The sequence below is a fragment of the Dromiciops gliroides genome, chromosome 2 (genome assembly GCF_019393635.1).
Source record: "Dromiciops gliroides isolate mDroGli1 chromosome 2, mDroGli1.pri, whole genome shotgun sequence".
NCBI classification, from domain to species: Eukaryota; Metazoa; Chordata; class Mammalia; order Microbiotheria; family Microbiotheriidae; genus Dromiciops; species Dromiciops gliroides.
In genome coordinates this window covers 53,312,007-53,324,110 of record NC_057862.1, presented here as the reverse complement: position 1 = coordinate 53,324,110, position 12,104 = coordinate 53,312,007, and the positions used below count along the sequence as shown (strand labels likewise).

Below are 12,104 nucleotides of genomic sequence, written 5' to 3'. Positions count from 1 at the left end.
AATTATGCCTTTAAAAAGTCCTAGTCAGAATGCCTCTGATGGGCTCAACGTGGAAGGTATCTGTTGTATTGGTAGTGCCTTTCAGCAGGGAGCCATAGAACTGTCTCAAGAGTGCCAACTAGGACCTGATCCACATTAGGATGAAGGGTTTGGTGCCATAGAACTGCCCTTCCTCTTGAAAAAATGAGTCCTCTGATAAATGAAAGGGAGTGGCTTACCTAAACTTTTACGGGCTTAAAATGAAAGTCATATTAGATGAGGGTGAAAAAAAAATTTACTCTATAAACTGGCTGATACAAAAGAAATTATGTGGTCTTGCGGATAATGAAGTAGCTTGGTCACCATATAATCAGCAAAGTTAAATCGGCCAAGCTCTGTTGGCCTCAGTTTCGTCAAGTACTAAAGGGAGATAACACTGCTTCTACCTAGATGATGTTCTGAGTTCTCTGTAGATATAGTTTTTTGTTTTTTGTTTTAGTGAGGCAATTGGGGTTAAGTGACTTGCCCAGGGTCACACAGCTAGTAAGTGTTAAGTGTCTGAGGCCGGATTTGAACTCAGGTACTCCTGACTCCAGGGCCGGTGCTCTATCCACTGTGCCACCTAGCCACCCCTGTAGATCTAGTTTTATAAAATGTCAAAGCATTTTGAAGGATGGTGATATATGAACACAGGGCATTCCTCATCTGCTTTATTATGGCCTGTGCTCTCTAATGCCCTAAGATCCTATTCATTCTCTATAATCTCTCCATGGCTATCACACCTAAAACTACAGATCTAATAACTATTTCCATGTTGATTACTCCAAACCTATCTCCCAACTCTGACCTTTCACTTGAGCTGAAAAACCCCATGTGTCCCAAACTATTTCCATTTGGAAGTCCCATTATCTGAAACTCAACATTTCTAAAACAGAACTTATCAGCTTCCTCTGATAACTAGTTCACCTTTCCAACTTCATTGTTCCTGCTAATTTTCCATTCATCCAGGCTTGAAATCTCAGTAATCTGTAATACTTTCCTGATTTTCTCTAATATAATTAGTCACCAAATCCTACTGATTCTTTATTTGCAAAGTCTTACACTCTTATCCTTTCCTTTCTGCTCCCAATGCCACAAACACAGGTTAGCCCCTTACCAGCCCATGCCTTAGCTATTGCAATAGGCTTCCAAGTGGCCTTTTTATCTTAGCATGGTCTGTGTAAAGAGGACTGGACTTGAAGTCTGAGGATCTGAGTTCAAATCCTGTCTTTGTCATTTACATGTGCAACTTTGGACCAGTCCTATAACCTATCTGGGCTTCAGTCTCCTGTGACATGAGGGAGCTGGACTAGGCTAGACTGAGGTCCCTTCCAATTCTAAATAAATGATCCATTATCTCTTCAAACTGAGCACACATTGTTTTCAACATATCATTTCTTTTGCTCAAAATCCTTCAAGGCTTTCTCAGTGTCTAAAGGGTAAAATGTAAATTAGTTAACCTGGCCTTTAAGGACATCCACATTTGGCCTGTCACAATACAGGATTTTCATTTTCTATCTGGCCTTTGTTCTAGACATATTCCAATGGTGACTGGTAAAATGCATTAAAGTTCTGAGTTATCTCCCATTATTCTCCTTAACAAACTTTCTATTCTGGCCAAACTAGCCAAATAACTGTCCTCCAAAAACACCTTGAATCATTCCACTTTCATGCCTTTGTCCATACCACCCAACTCCTACCCATCCCCAGGATGACATTATTCTCTTCTCTCTATATCCTTCCAGACTGCCTCCCAATACCTACTGACTCCACGAACGTCTCTATGATCACTCCGGCCCCCAATGTTCTCTTCTCTTCTCTTTCTAGTACCACTAACTGTCTATACCTCTTAGTTATACTAGCACTTTAATCATTCCACATCAGCATGCATTAACTGTCTGCTACATAGAGGTCACTGTGCTTGGATCTGGGTGAGATATGTTGAAATAAAATATTGCCCATTGCTTACAGTCTAGTAGGAAGAGGGGACAGATAAACAATAACTATATAATACAAACAGTATATCTTATGTACTGTGCTGTTAGGATTACTTCCTTGTGGGCAGAGATAGGTACAGATGCACTTCTTTATATCCTTCAAGTGCCTAGCACAGTGTCTTTCACACCATGTGTGTTAAATTAAAATGCTGATTTATTTAATTCCCCATATTTCGATAACCTGAAAAGTCCAGAGACTACAGATTTTTTTTAAAAAGAGGAAAAAAACCTTTCTTACAGGAGTTTGTCCATCAGAGAGAGATTTCTTGGCTGTAAGGGCATCCCATGCACCAACAAACCATTCACATTTGGCTGGTGACTGCCACTGGCTGCTTGACAGAGACTCATCTACAAGTCAAAACAAACAAACAAAACACCCCCCCCCCACATACACACACATTATTCTTTATTCGACCCTAGGAATACCTGTTTGGTTTTCTGATCTTTTCAAATATTCATTTGCCAGTAAAAGTGGGAAGCTTTTGAAGGGTGGTCATTCTCTCAATCTGCTTCTTGTCAGCTTGCTGATGTCTGCAGTATATTAGTGAATTACTCTAGCCTCAATCCTAGATTGGGGTCCAAGGTAAGTTAGGAAGTATTCTTTCTAGGTCACTGTGTCTGGTCCAGACAAAGGACACTCTAACAAGGATAAAAGCCATTTTCATAGGTAGGAAGAGAATAAACTTTGTCTAATATATATATATATATTTTTTTAGTGAGGCAATTGGGGTTAAGTGACTTGCCCAGGGTCACACAGCTAGTAAGTGTCAAGTGTCTGAGGCTGGATTTGAACTCAGGTCCTCCTGAATCCAGGGCTGGTGCTTTATCCACTGCACCACCTAGTTCTCCTAATAATATTTTAAGTATAATGAATCAGAACCTAGGCAAATATGCAAAGATAAAGTTCAAATAGAATAAAAACCAACTACAACAAATGAAGAAAACCTGCTAATTTACTCTTTCTGTTCTTTGTCTTTATATTCACAATCATTGATAATCCATGACTTTGCTTCTAATATTCCACCAATTCGACAAATCGAGTTGCAATTCTATTTAGAACACAGCTCTTAAAAGGCAGTGTGAAGGGATTTTTTTTTTTTAAACTTAGAACCTGGTACTTTCCAGAAGCCTTGCTTGACTGATCTCAGGCTGGTTCATCATTGGCTTCTGGCTCTTGCTCAGTCTCTTTCCAGGGTGAAGGCCAGCCCCTTCCCATGCCAACTGACATAGAATCTTTTATTTATTTTTAAGGAACTTCTCACATGTATAATTTATACTTCCCGTGTTGCCCTTTAGAGATCCAACCCATGTAAACTTTTTACATTAAAGCCTATGTTATTATACCACAGAGAAAGAAGTTAGGTGTTTCATTTCCCACAGACAACATCAGATTTTGTCTTAGAAAAAGCTCTAGTGAGTTAGGATGATTTAAGTCTCAATTTCAAAGCTGGAATGACCTCTTTGCTGAGTCAATAAACATCCTCTTGAAACCTGAGCTAATGAATGAGGATAGACAGGTGACCAAGCACAAACAGATGGGCATCTTTTTGACTTGCCTACTATGCCTAGGCTGTGAGTTCTCTGCATCCATAAAAGGTCAATGTAAGGAAGGTAGAAGGGATAGGAAAGGAAAAAAGGATAAAAGAAAAAAAAGGAAGCAGAAAAAAGGAAGAAGTAAATATAAAGAAAAACTCAAGACAGTTCTCAAGACTACTATTCTCATTATTTTAGGACCATGTTTTGTGAAATGAGAGGAAAATAATACATCCTCGATAAAATTTAGATTAATGTAGCAGAGATCACCCTAAAGAATACATATCTTCAAAAGGCCTGGCTGAGAGTTGTAATAGACTCCCCTATGGTCAGAATCTCATCATTTAGCTAAACTAAAATTACAAAGAGTTCATGTTATTATTTTATTATTATTATTTAGTTTTTATATTATTATTATAAATTATTATTTCCCCTTATGAATTAGTGAATGTAGTAGAGATTTTTTCTAGACCACACTGACCCAGATGGGAATGACAAAGAGGTGTCCCATGAGAAAAATCTTAATATTATCAGTACAAGGCTACCCAAGAAATTGATTTCATAAGCTTACCGGATTTGACGTGATAGATAGCATCTTAGACTGTGGCACTCGAGGTAACACCAATGGCTGAGGTTCACAGGGTATACAGGGGCTTTCAGAATCAGATCTTGTTGTCAAAGCATTGCTCTCATCATCTACACAAAAGAACAAAGACACTCCTTGTTCATTTAAGAGTCGCAGCAATGTGACTTTTCAAACTGGTTCAAGTGTCATTTTCTCAAAGAACTTTTCAGACAAGTTGGAGAGAAAATCTTAGCAGATAAGATTTTGCTATAAGCAGAAAATAAATCCGTTAAATGATTTCTCCCCAAATGTGCTGGTTAAGTAGGATTCAAGAACCTAAACTTGAGCTTTACATGACATTTTCTTTCATAGGAAAAGAAAAGAAAAACATTTTCATCTTTGCAATTAAAGATGCACAGGGAAATGTTTCAGGAATAGTGGGTTCTACCCTAGATTTTGGCCCACCTTAAAAATTCCCAATCATGAGTTCTTGGCCTTGTGAAAGATTTATAGACTTTTTTCATATAAGATTACCAGTGTCATTAATAAAAGTGATCTAGTCTTCATATAAAATATAATAACATATCTAAACACTATCATCATACCACTGACCCACCAACAGTAGGCATCCCTTCTCTTAAGAGTCCTATGATCAATGACATTTATCTGCTGTACAAAGTAAGCTCTTGGAGGGCAGACCTTACCAGAGAGACAAGTACACCGGCATTTCATAAATACTAGATGGATTTAACTGTAGGACAGCTGCTTGGGAAAAGAGCATAATTTGTGGTCCTTGAGCAGAGTATGGCCACCTGACCCCCTTGGAAATCAGAAGTATCAATGTTTCGAATATTTACTGAGCTCTGTCTATTGGCCTTATCATCTTTGTACTCCAAACAAACTAGTTCATATCAGTGATAGCAGGATTAACAAAAAGCAATTTTAAAAGCTGAAGATTTTTCTCTTAGAAATTCAATTATCCCTAGTTACTAAAACCTTAAGAAGAAAAATCAAGAGCAAGTCTTCTGGTATAGCTGGATCTAACATTTCAACTGCTCTCATTAAGCAGCCAAGACAAAAAGAAATACCTTTCTGGTTCTACTTCAATCTCAAAATGTTAGTGTTCCCTATTTTTGAAGACCTGTCTGTACACGCTTAGCCCCTGTGTCTGGTGTAGAGGATAGGGACTGAGGTGGGACTTAGTATTATTATAAAGCAATCGTGTGGAGAACCCTCAGATGAGGAAATTCACCTTCTTTGGAACTGACAGCTCTAGACAGCCGAATGAAGCACTGAGGTGAAATGACTGGCCCAGGGCCACACTGCCAACAGATGTCAAAGATGGAACTTGAACCCAGGTCTTTCCAGCCTCAAGTCTGGTTCTCTATGCACTAAAGCCACTGGCACATAGGTTAATAAATAAATGCTCAATGAACTGAATTTAAAGTTTACAGAAAAAGAAAGACAGTGAGATACTACCTGACATCAATAAATTAGGAAAAGTGAGATAAAATGTTGATTAAAAAAATGTGTTAGAAGATGCCATCAAAAGATGAAGTTAATGTAAGGACCATTACAACAGGGCTCAAATTCAGATATGCTGTAAAGACCAAAACGACAAATGACACAGAGGCAGACCCAGAGAGAGAGAAAGCCAAATAACATCACGTGAAACACAGCAGCGTTAGGTAATACAGACCCAACAGGACATAGCTTGGCTTTAAGGCTGCCAGTCATGTCCATTCTGCACATGAGTAATATACGAAGATTTCATTCAATATGAAAACTACTTGCCAGGCCCCGAACTAGCTCTTTTAGCCCTTGAAGAGCAGAAGGGTGCCAAGGCCACACGGCTTCCCCTTTTGAGGCCAAGCCTGAGGAGGACGAGGCTTTTCCTTAAACACTGTTTCCACAGAGATCCCTACCTGAAGCTGATCCCTCCCAGTGCCTCCGAATCAGCTCCTCCATGCAGTCCAGCATCTTGCTCCACACGTTGTCAAACACATAGGCAAGGACATCCTCCTTCATGCAATGAAATGGAGCAATGGGAGGATACCCTAATTTTTTTCTCTCACAAGACAGGCCTAATTTTCTTCCATGTAACCTATCTTCCCTAAGACAGAAGGAAATAAAGGGAAGGCAGTAAAGACACTTCATTCTTGTTATTTGTAGAACACTAAGCATTGCCGGTTGGACTGGGGAGGTTCTTTAGTCTTACCACAACCCCGCATTTTATAAGCTACATGTGTGAAGCTGCCTTTTGGACAAAACCAGCTCTGCACAAAGTGAAAATACTGCATTTTTATTACAGATTTCTTCTCCTTCCCCTGCAAGTACTGTGTGAAATACCCTGCAATATTCTGAAAGTTCTGAGCTGATGGCTGATCGAACTAATAAACACACTTGAGCAGTACTTAGTATTGTTATAAATTACAACTTATGACAGTTAATCTGATACTTGTTGGTCAACGTGCTGGATAAAAAAGAGCAAGTTCTGGTCCCTGGGAGCTGATATTCTACTTGGGGAGAAGGGACACATACAGATATAGATAATACAAGGTCGGGAGCAATAGGGATAAAGGAAAAATCATAATGAAACATAAAGAGTAAACAATTTCCGCAAATGAACATGATCAACGTAACTTTCACCCAATCAAACCAAGGCAAGAATTTCCAAGGCCATCTATGGGAAAAGTGAAGGACTGGGAAGGGGAGGAAAATGCTGAGGGCCTTTTAAGGCTCCCTTGGGTCGACAGGCCAGACAGCTGGTTATTCCTTGGGAAGCTAGGAGGCAAAGTGGATAGGGTGCTAGGTTTTGAGTCAAGAAGATCTGAGTTCAAATCCAGTCTCAGATATGTACTGACTATGTGACCATGGGCAAGTCACTTAACATTACTTGCCTCAGTTTCCTCATCTGTAAAATGTGCTGGAGAAGGAAATCGCTAACCACTCCAGTACCTTTGCCAAGAAAACCCCAAATGGGGTCATAGAGTCAGACCCAACGGAAACAACTGAACAACAACAACTAGTTCTTCCCTACTTTCTAAAATGGAATGTCCATAGCCAAGATGTTCAGGGAGCATACACATATACCCTCCTGGGTACTAGAAACTAGGAAAAGTAGAATACTGATGTTTTTGGATATGCCTGGTTTATATGGGCAAATCTCCCACCCTAACAGTAAGAACCGGTATATTTTCATTGTGTTTCAGATCCAGTGGACCTCCTGAATCTCATGTCAGAAGGAGGAAAATATGAACAATAACTAAGGAGTAGAAGTATCATTTCAGCTGAGTGATATGATTTCAAGGAAAGCCTATCTTTCAGGTCAACAAATAAATAAAATATCACCTAGGCTCTCTAAATCCTATCAATTAGAAATCCAGTTGCTATTAAGAAGCAAAAACCTAGGTAAATATAAGAAAGAATGGGGGAAACAGTTATGACTCACATCTTAGTGGGAACAAGCTTAATCAATTTGCTTTCCTTATATATAGTGAAATAAACAGAAAATAAGAGAAGACAAGAGGAGTGAGGGAGCAGAAAAGGTTACTTAGGCAGAAAAAGAATCCTTCTCTCCTTTCCTTAAGGAAAGAAAAGCCTGGGTGTGGTGGATCAGTGGGGAACTTTGGTTAGTTAGTCTGCAACATAAGGGTACTGAATTTCTGGCATGGATGGAGAAGAGAGGGAACCAGAAAACATGAAAGGGGTTCAAAGAGGGAGATAAAGGAACTAAAGTTTATAAAACCTTGCTTGCAAAAAGGAAAATTTAGATTTGCTATATGGAAAAACTTCCTGTTGTTAGAGATAGCCCAAAGTGAAATGTGTTGCCTGGGAAGGCAGTGGGTTATTTTCCCCTGGAGGCCTTTAAGCAAAAGCTTGAAGATCCCAAATACTCAGATAGCATAGAGACAGGATTCTTGTTCAGGCATGGGCTTAACTTATGGTCTTAAGGGTTACTTCCAACTCTGAGATCCGGGGTTCTGGATAGGGGTGCAAATGCGTAGAGATTACACAAGTAAATACAGGGCAGGACTGGTAATGAGGGTTGGTCGAGTAGAGAAAATATCACTACTAGTTTTGGGGGCTAAAGAAACAATGGCAAATTAAAAAAAAACACATAAAACTGAGTTAAATCTAATTCAAGCTAGTAACTAAGTTTTAGACAACAAATTATATATAAACCACATCTTGTTGAAAAGAAAGAGATAAATAGCTTAAAAGTCAAGATACCCACTTGTCTGTAGTGTCAAATGCTAGATATTCTTCTATTATTCCTTCTGAGACAATCACACCCTCTTCTTCATCTTCTCTGTCCACAGAACATAAGCTTGGAGATTTGGAGACTGAAGCATCTTTATGGACACAAGAAAGTGAAAACGGTAACTTCTTACCTCTTATGCCAAATCTGGGGGAGAAAGTAAAGGCAAATATAAATCAATGTGCAATTTTCAACATATAATTCAGTCCTATAATATAATACTGTCATAGGACCCAGGAAAACCTTCAAATATTCTCTACTTTCCGGACTCATGATTTCTTCTTCCTCTAAACCATTATGTTTATTATTCATATCCTTCACTTGACATTTATGATAGCTTATGTTGTTTTCTCTTTTTTTCAAACTAATTTTTTAAAATACAAATTTCAGCTACGTTATATAAAAATAATTTAATCTATTTCTATCATTCAAATTCTTTTAATCCTTGTTAGTGACTGAGATTGTACATGAAACCATAGGTTTCCATTATTATTCCATTAAAATGTATTTTTATTTATTTATTTTTAAATTTATTTTTCTTATTTTTTTTTAAGTGAGGCATTTGGGGTTAAGTGACTTGCCCAGGGTCACACAGCTAGTAAGTGTTAAGTGTGTGAGGTCACATTTGAACTCAGGTACTCCTGACTCCAGGGCCGGTGCTCTATCCACTGCGCCACCTAGCTGCCCCTAAAATCTATTTTTACCAAGCAGTAATACAATTATTTCATTGTTCTAAATTTTTTTTCTAGTTTTTATTGCTGTTATGCTTATTATTTACAAAATTCTGACTTTGTGTGTATACTGTTGTATATTTTATTTTGTATCACTTCATGTAAACCTTCCCATATTTCTTTTTGCTCTGCATGCCTGTCATTTTTTATGAAACAATAATGTTCCACTGCATTCATAAGTATCTCCAGTCATTTCCCAACTGTTGAATACAAGTTGTTTCTAGCTTTTTGTAAAATGCTATTAGGAATATTTTTGTACAAATATTTACCCCTTGTCAATAATAACCTTACAATAGAGTCCTAGAAATGGAATCACTGGGGCAAAGAAACATGAAAAGTTTGCAACGGTTACTACATAAACTACATGTTGTTTTCCAAAAAGATTACATTAATAATAGCTCTATCAGCAGGTTTAGTGTAGCTAGTTTTCCAAGTCACATTAGCATTGATTTATTATTAACTATCTTTGCTAATTTGATGGATATGAGGTGGTATCTGAGTAGTTTTAATTTGTATTTCTCTTATTAGACTGGTTGAAATGTTTTAAAAATGTGGTTATTGTCTGCATTTTTTTCTCTTAATATATGTCTATTCATATATTTTGACCATATACCTCTTGGAGAATGGGTCTTACTCTTATAAATTTATGTACCTGTCATATGTATCTTTGGTTGTCAACCTTTTATCAAAAATGTTTGTCACAAAGATCTTTTTTCTTTTCTTTTTATTATAGGTTCATTTCTTTTTGTCATCTGAAAACTTTTTATTTTTATATAATTGCTGTCAATGATTTTGTCCCATATATATTCTTTCGGCTGAATAACTAATCATTTCCTACCTCTATATAACATTTTAGCTGGGACTTGGAGAAAGCCAGGAGGCAGAGATGAGGAAGGAGAACATTCCAGGTATGAAGGACAGGCTGTAAAAATACACATAGTTGAAGGGGCAGCTCGGTAGCACAGTGGATAAAGTACCGGCCTTGGATTCAAGAAGACCTGAGTTCAAATGTGGCCTCAGACACTTGACATTTACTAGCTGTGTGACCCTGGGCAAGTCACTTAACCCTCACTGCCCCACAAAAACCCCCCAAAACAAACAAACAAATGCACAGTTGAAAGACTGAGTATCTTGTTCCAGGAACAGCAAGGAGACCACTGTCACTGGATCAGAATACATGGGGGTAAGTAGGGGTAAGGTATAAGAACACTGGAAGTGGGGGCAGCTAGGTGGCGCAGTGGATAAAGCACTGGCCTTGGATTTAGGAGTACCTGAGTTCAAATCCAGCCTCAGACACTTGACACATGCTAGCTATGTGACCCTGGGCAAGTCACTTAACCCTCACTGCCCCATCCAAAAAAAAAAAAGAACACTGGAAGTGGGGAGGTAGGTTATGAAATGCCTTGAATGACATTTGAGATAATAGGGAATCATTGGGCTTTATTGAGTGGGGCTCAGGAGAAGGAAGGGTGACATGGTTGAACCTACACTTTAGGAAAGTCACTTTAGTAGCTGAGTGGAAGATGGATTAGAATCGGGAGAGACTTAAGGCAGACCCATCAACAGGCTATTGCAATAGTTTAAGCAGGAGGTGACTGATAAGGGCTTGCACCAGGGTGGTGGAAGTGGGTCTAAGGTGTAAGGGTGTAAGAGGGAGTGTAGGAGAGAGGTCACAAAGCTAAAATCAACAGGCCTTGGCAGCAGCTTGGACTGGGGAGGGGTGAGAGTGAGGAGGTGAGGATGACACCTAGGATATATGCCTAGAGAGCTGATGAAATCAACAAGATAGTATACAGTGAAAAAGGAAGAGGACCCAGGACAGAGCCCTATGGGATACCCACATCAGGCATGATCTGGATGAAGATCTGGCAAAGGAGACTGGGGAGGGATCAAAGACTGGGATAGGTAGTCAAATTTACCAACATTCTATTTTATTAGGCATTTTCATAAAACCAGTTCCTTTATCAGTTCAATTTTTTTTGTGTGTTTTACTTTCAATTTCATTGATCTCTCCGTTGATATTTCAGGATTTCTATTTTGCTGTTTAACTGGGGACTTAAAATTTTTTTCTTTTTCTAGTTTTTTTCAGTTTCATGTCCAGTTCATTGACCTACTCTGTTTCTCTTTTATTGATATAAAGCATGTAGATATATAAAAATTTCCCCAAGTACTTCTTTGGCTGCATCCCACAGATTTTACCATGTTGTCTCATTGTTTTCATATCTTTAATGAAATTATTGTTTCTATGGTTTGTTCTTTGAAGGGATCGGATAGGTAAGAGGAGAAAGAACCAGGAGGGAATAGTACCCTCCATACCTAGACAGAAGAGAGTATCAAGAAGAGAAGAGCTATCACTTGTGTCAAAGGCTGCAGAGAGGTCAAGAAGGATAAGGACTGAGAAAAAGCCACTGGATTTGGCTGATACTACTGACAGTTTTGGGGAGAAATGTTTTGGTGGAATGATGAGGTCAGAAGCTGGATTTAAGGATTAAGAAGAGAGTTAAGGGGGCAGGTAGGTGACACAGTGGATAGAGCACCAGCCCTGGATTCAGGAGGACCTGAGTTCAAATCCAGCCTCAGACAATTGACACTTACTAGCCTTGTGACCCTGGGCATGTCACTTGACCCTCATTGCCCCGCAAAAAAAAAAAAAGAGAGGGTTAAGAAGAGAGAAAGTGGAAGCCACTATTGTAGATGGCCTTCTTAAGGAGTTTAGCCACAGCAGGCAGAGGAGATGATAGTGGGGATGAAGGGATCAAGTGAGTTTTTTCTGGAGGGGTGACATGGGCATCTTTGCAGGCAGTAGTGAAGGAACCAGTAGACAGGGTGACACTGAAGATAAGTGAGTGGGGACGATAAAGGGATAATCTGCTGAAGGAGAAAGGATGAACTGAGATCATTTGTGGATGTAAAGGGGTTTGCTTTGGCAACAAGAGCTACCTCATCATGTGAGACAGGTAAAGGAGGAGACTGTCAGAAGGCATCCAAGTGACAGGAAA

The 12,104-nt window shown here is 38.9% G+C and overlaps 1 protein-coding gene across 3 annotated transcripts in view; it reads right to left on the bottom strand.

Annotated features, from left to right (window-relative positions):
• The window catches only part of FAM149B1 (family with sequence similarity 149 member B1), a 35,305-nt gene that overhangs the window by 10,064 nt on the left and 13,137 nt on the right, over positions 1–12,104 (bottom strand). For all 3 annotated transcript variants that reach the window (XM_043981744.1, XM_043981742.1, XM_043981743.1), the window contains 4 exons: positions 8,351–8,521; positions 6,039–6,226; positions 4,120–4,244; positions 2,254–2,363 (listed from right to left, as the gene is read on the bottom strand). In XM_043981744.1, coding sequence (XP_043837679.1) covers positions 2,254–2,363; positions 4,120–4,244; positions 6,039–6,226; positions 8,351–8,521 — 594 coding nt within the window. The remainder of the gene's footprint in view (positions 1–2,253; positions 2,364–4,119; positions 4,245–6,038; positions 6,227–8,350; positions 8,522–12,104) is intronic.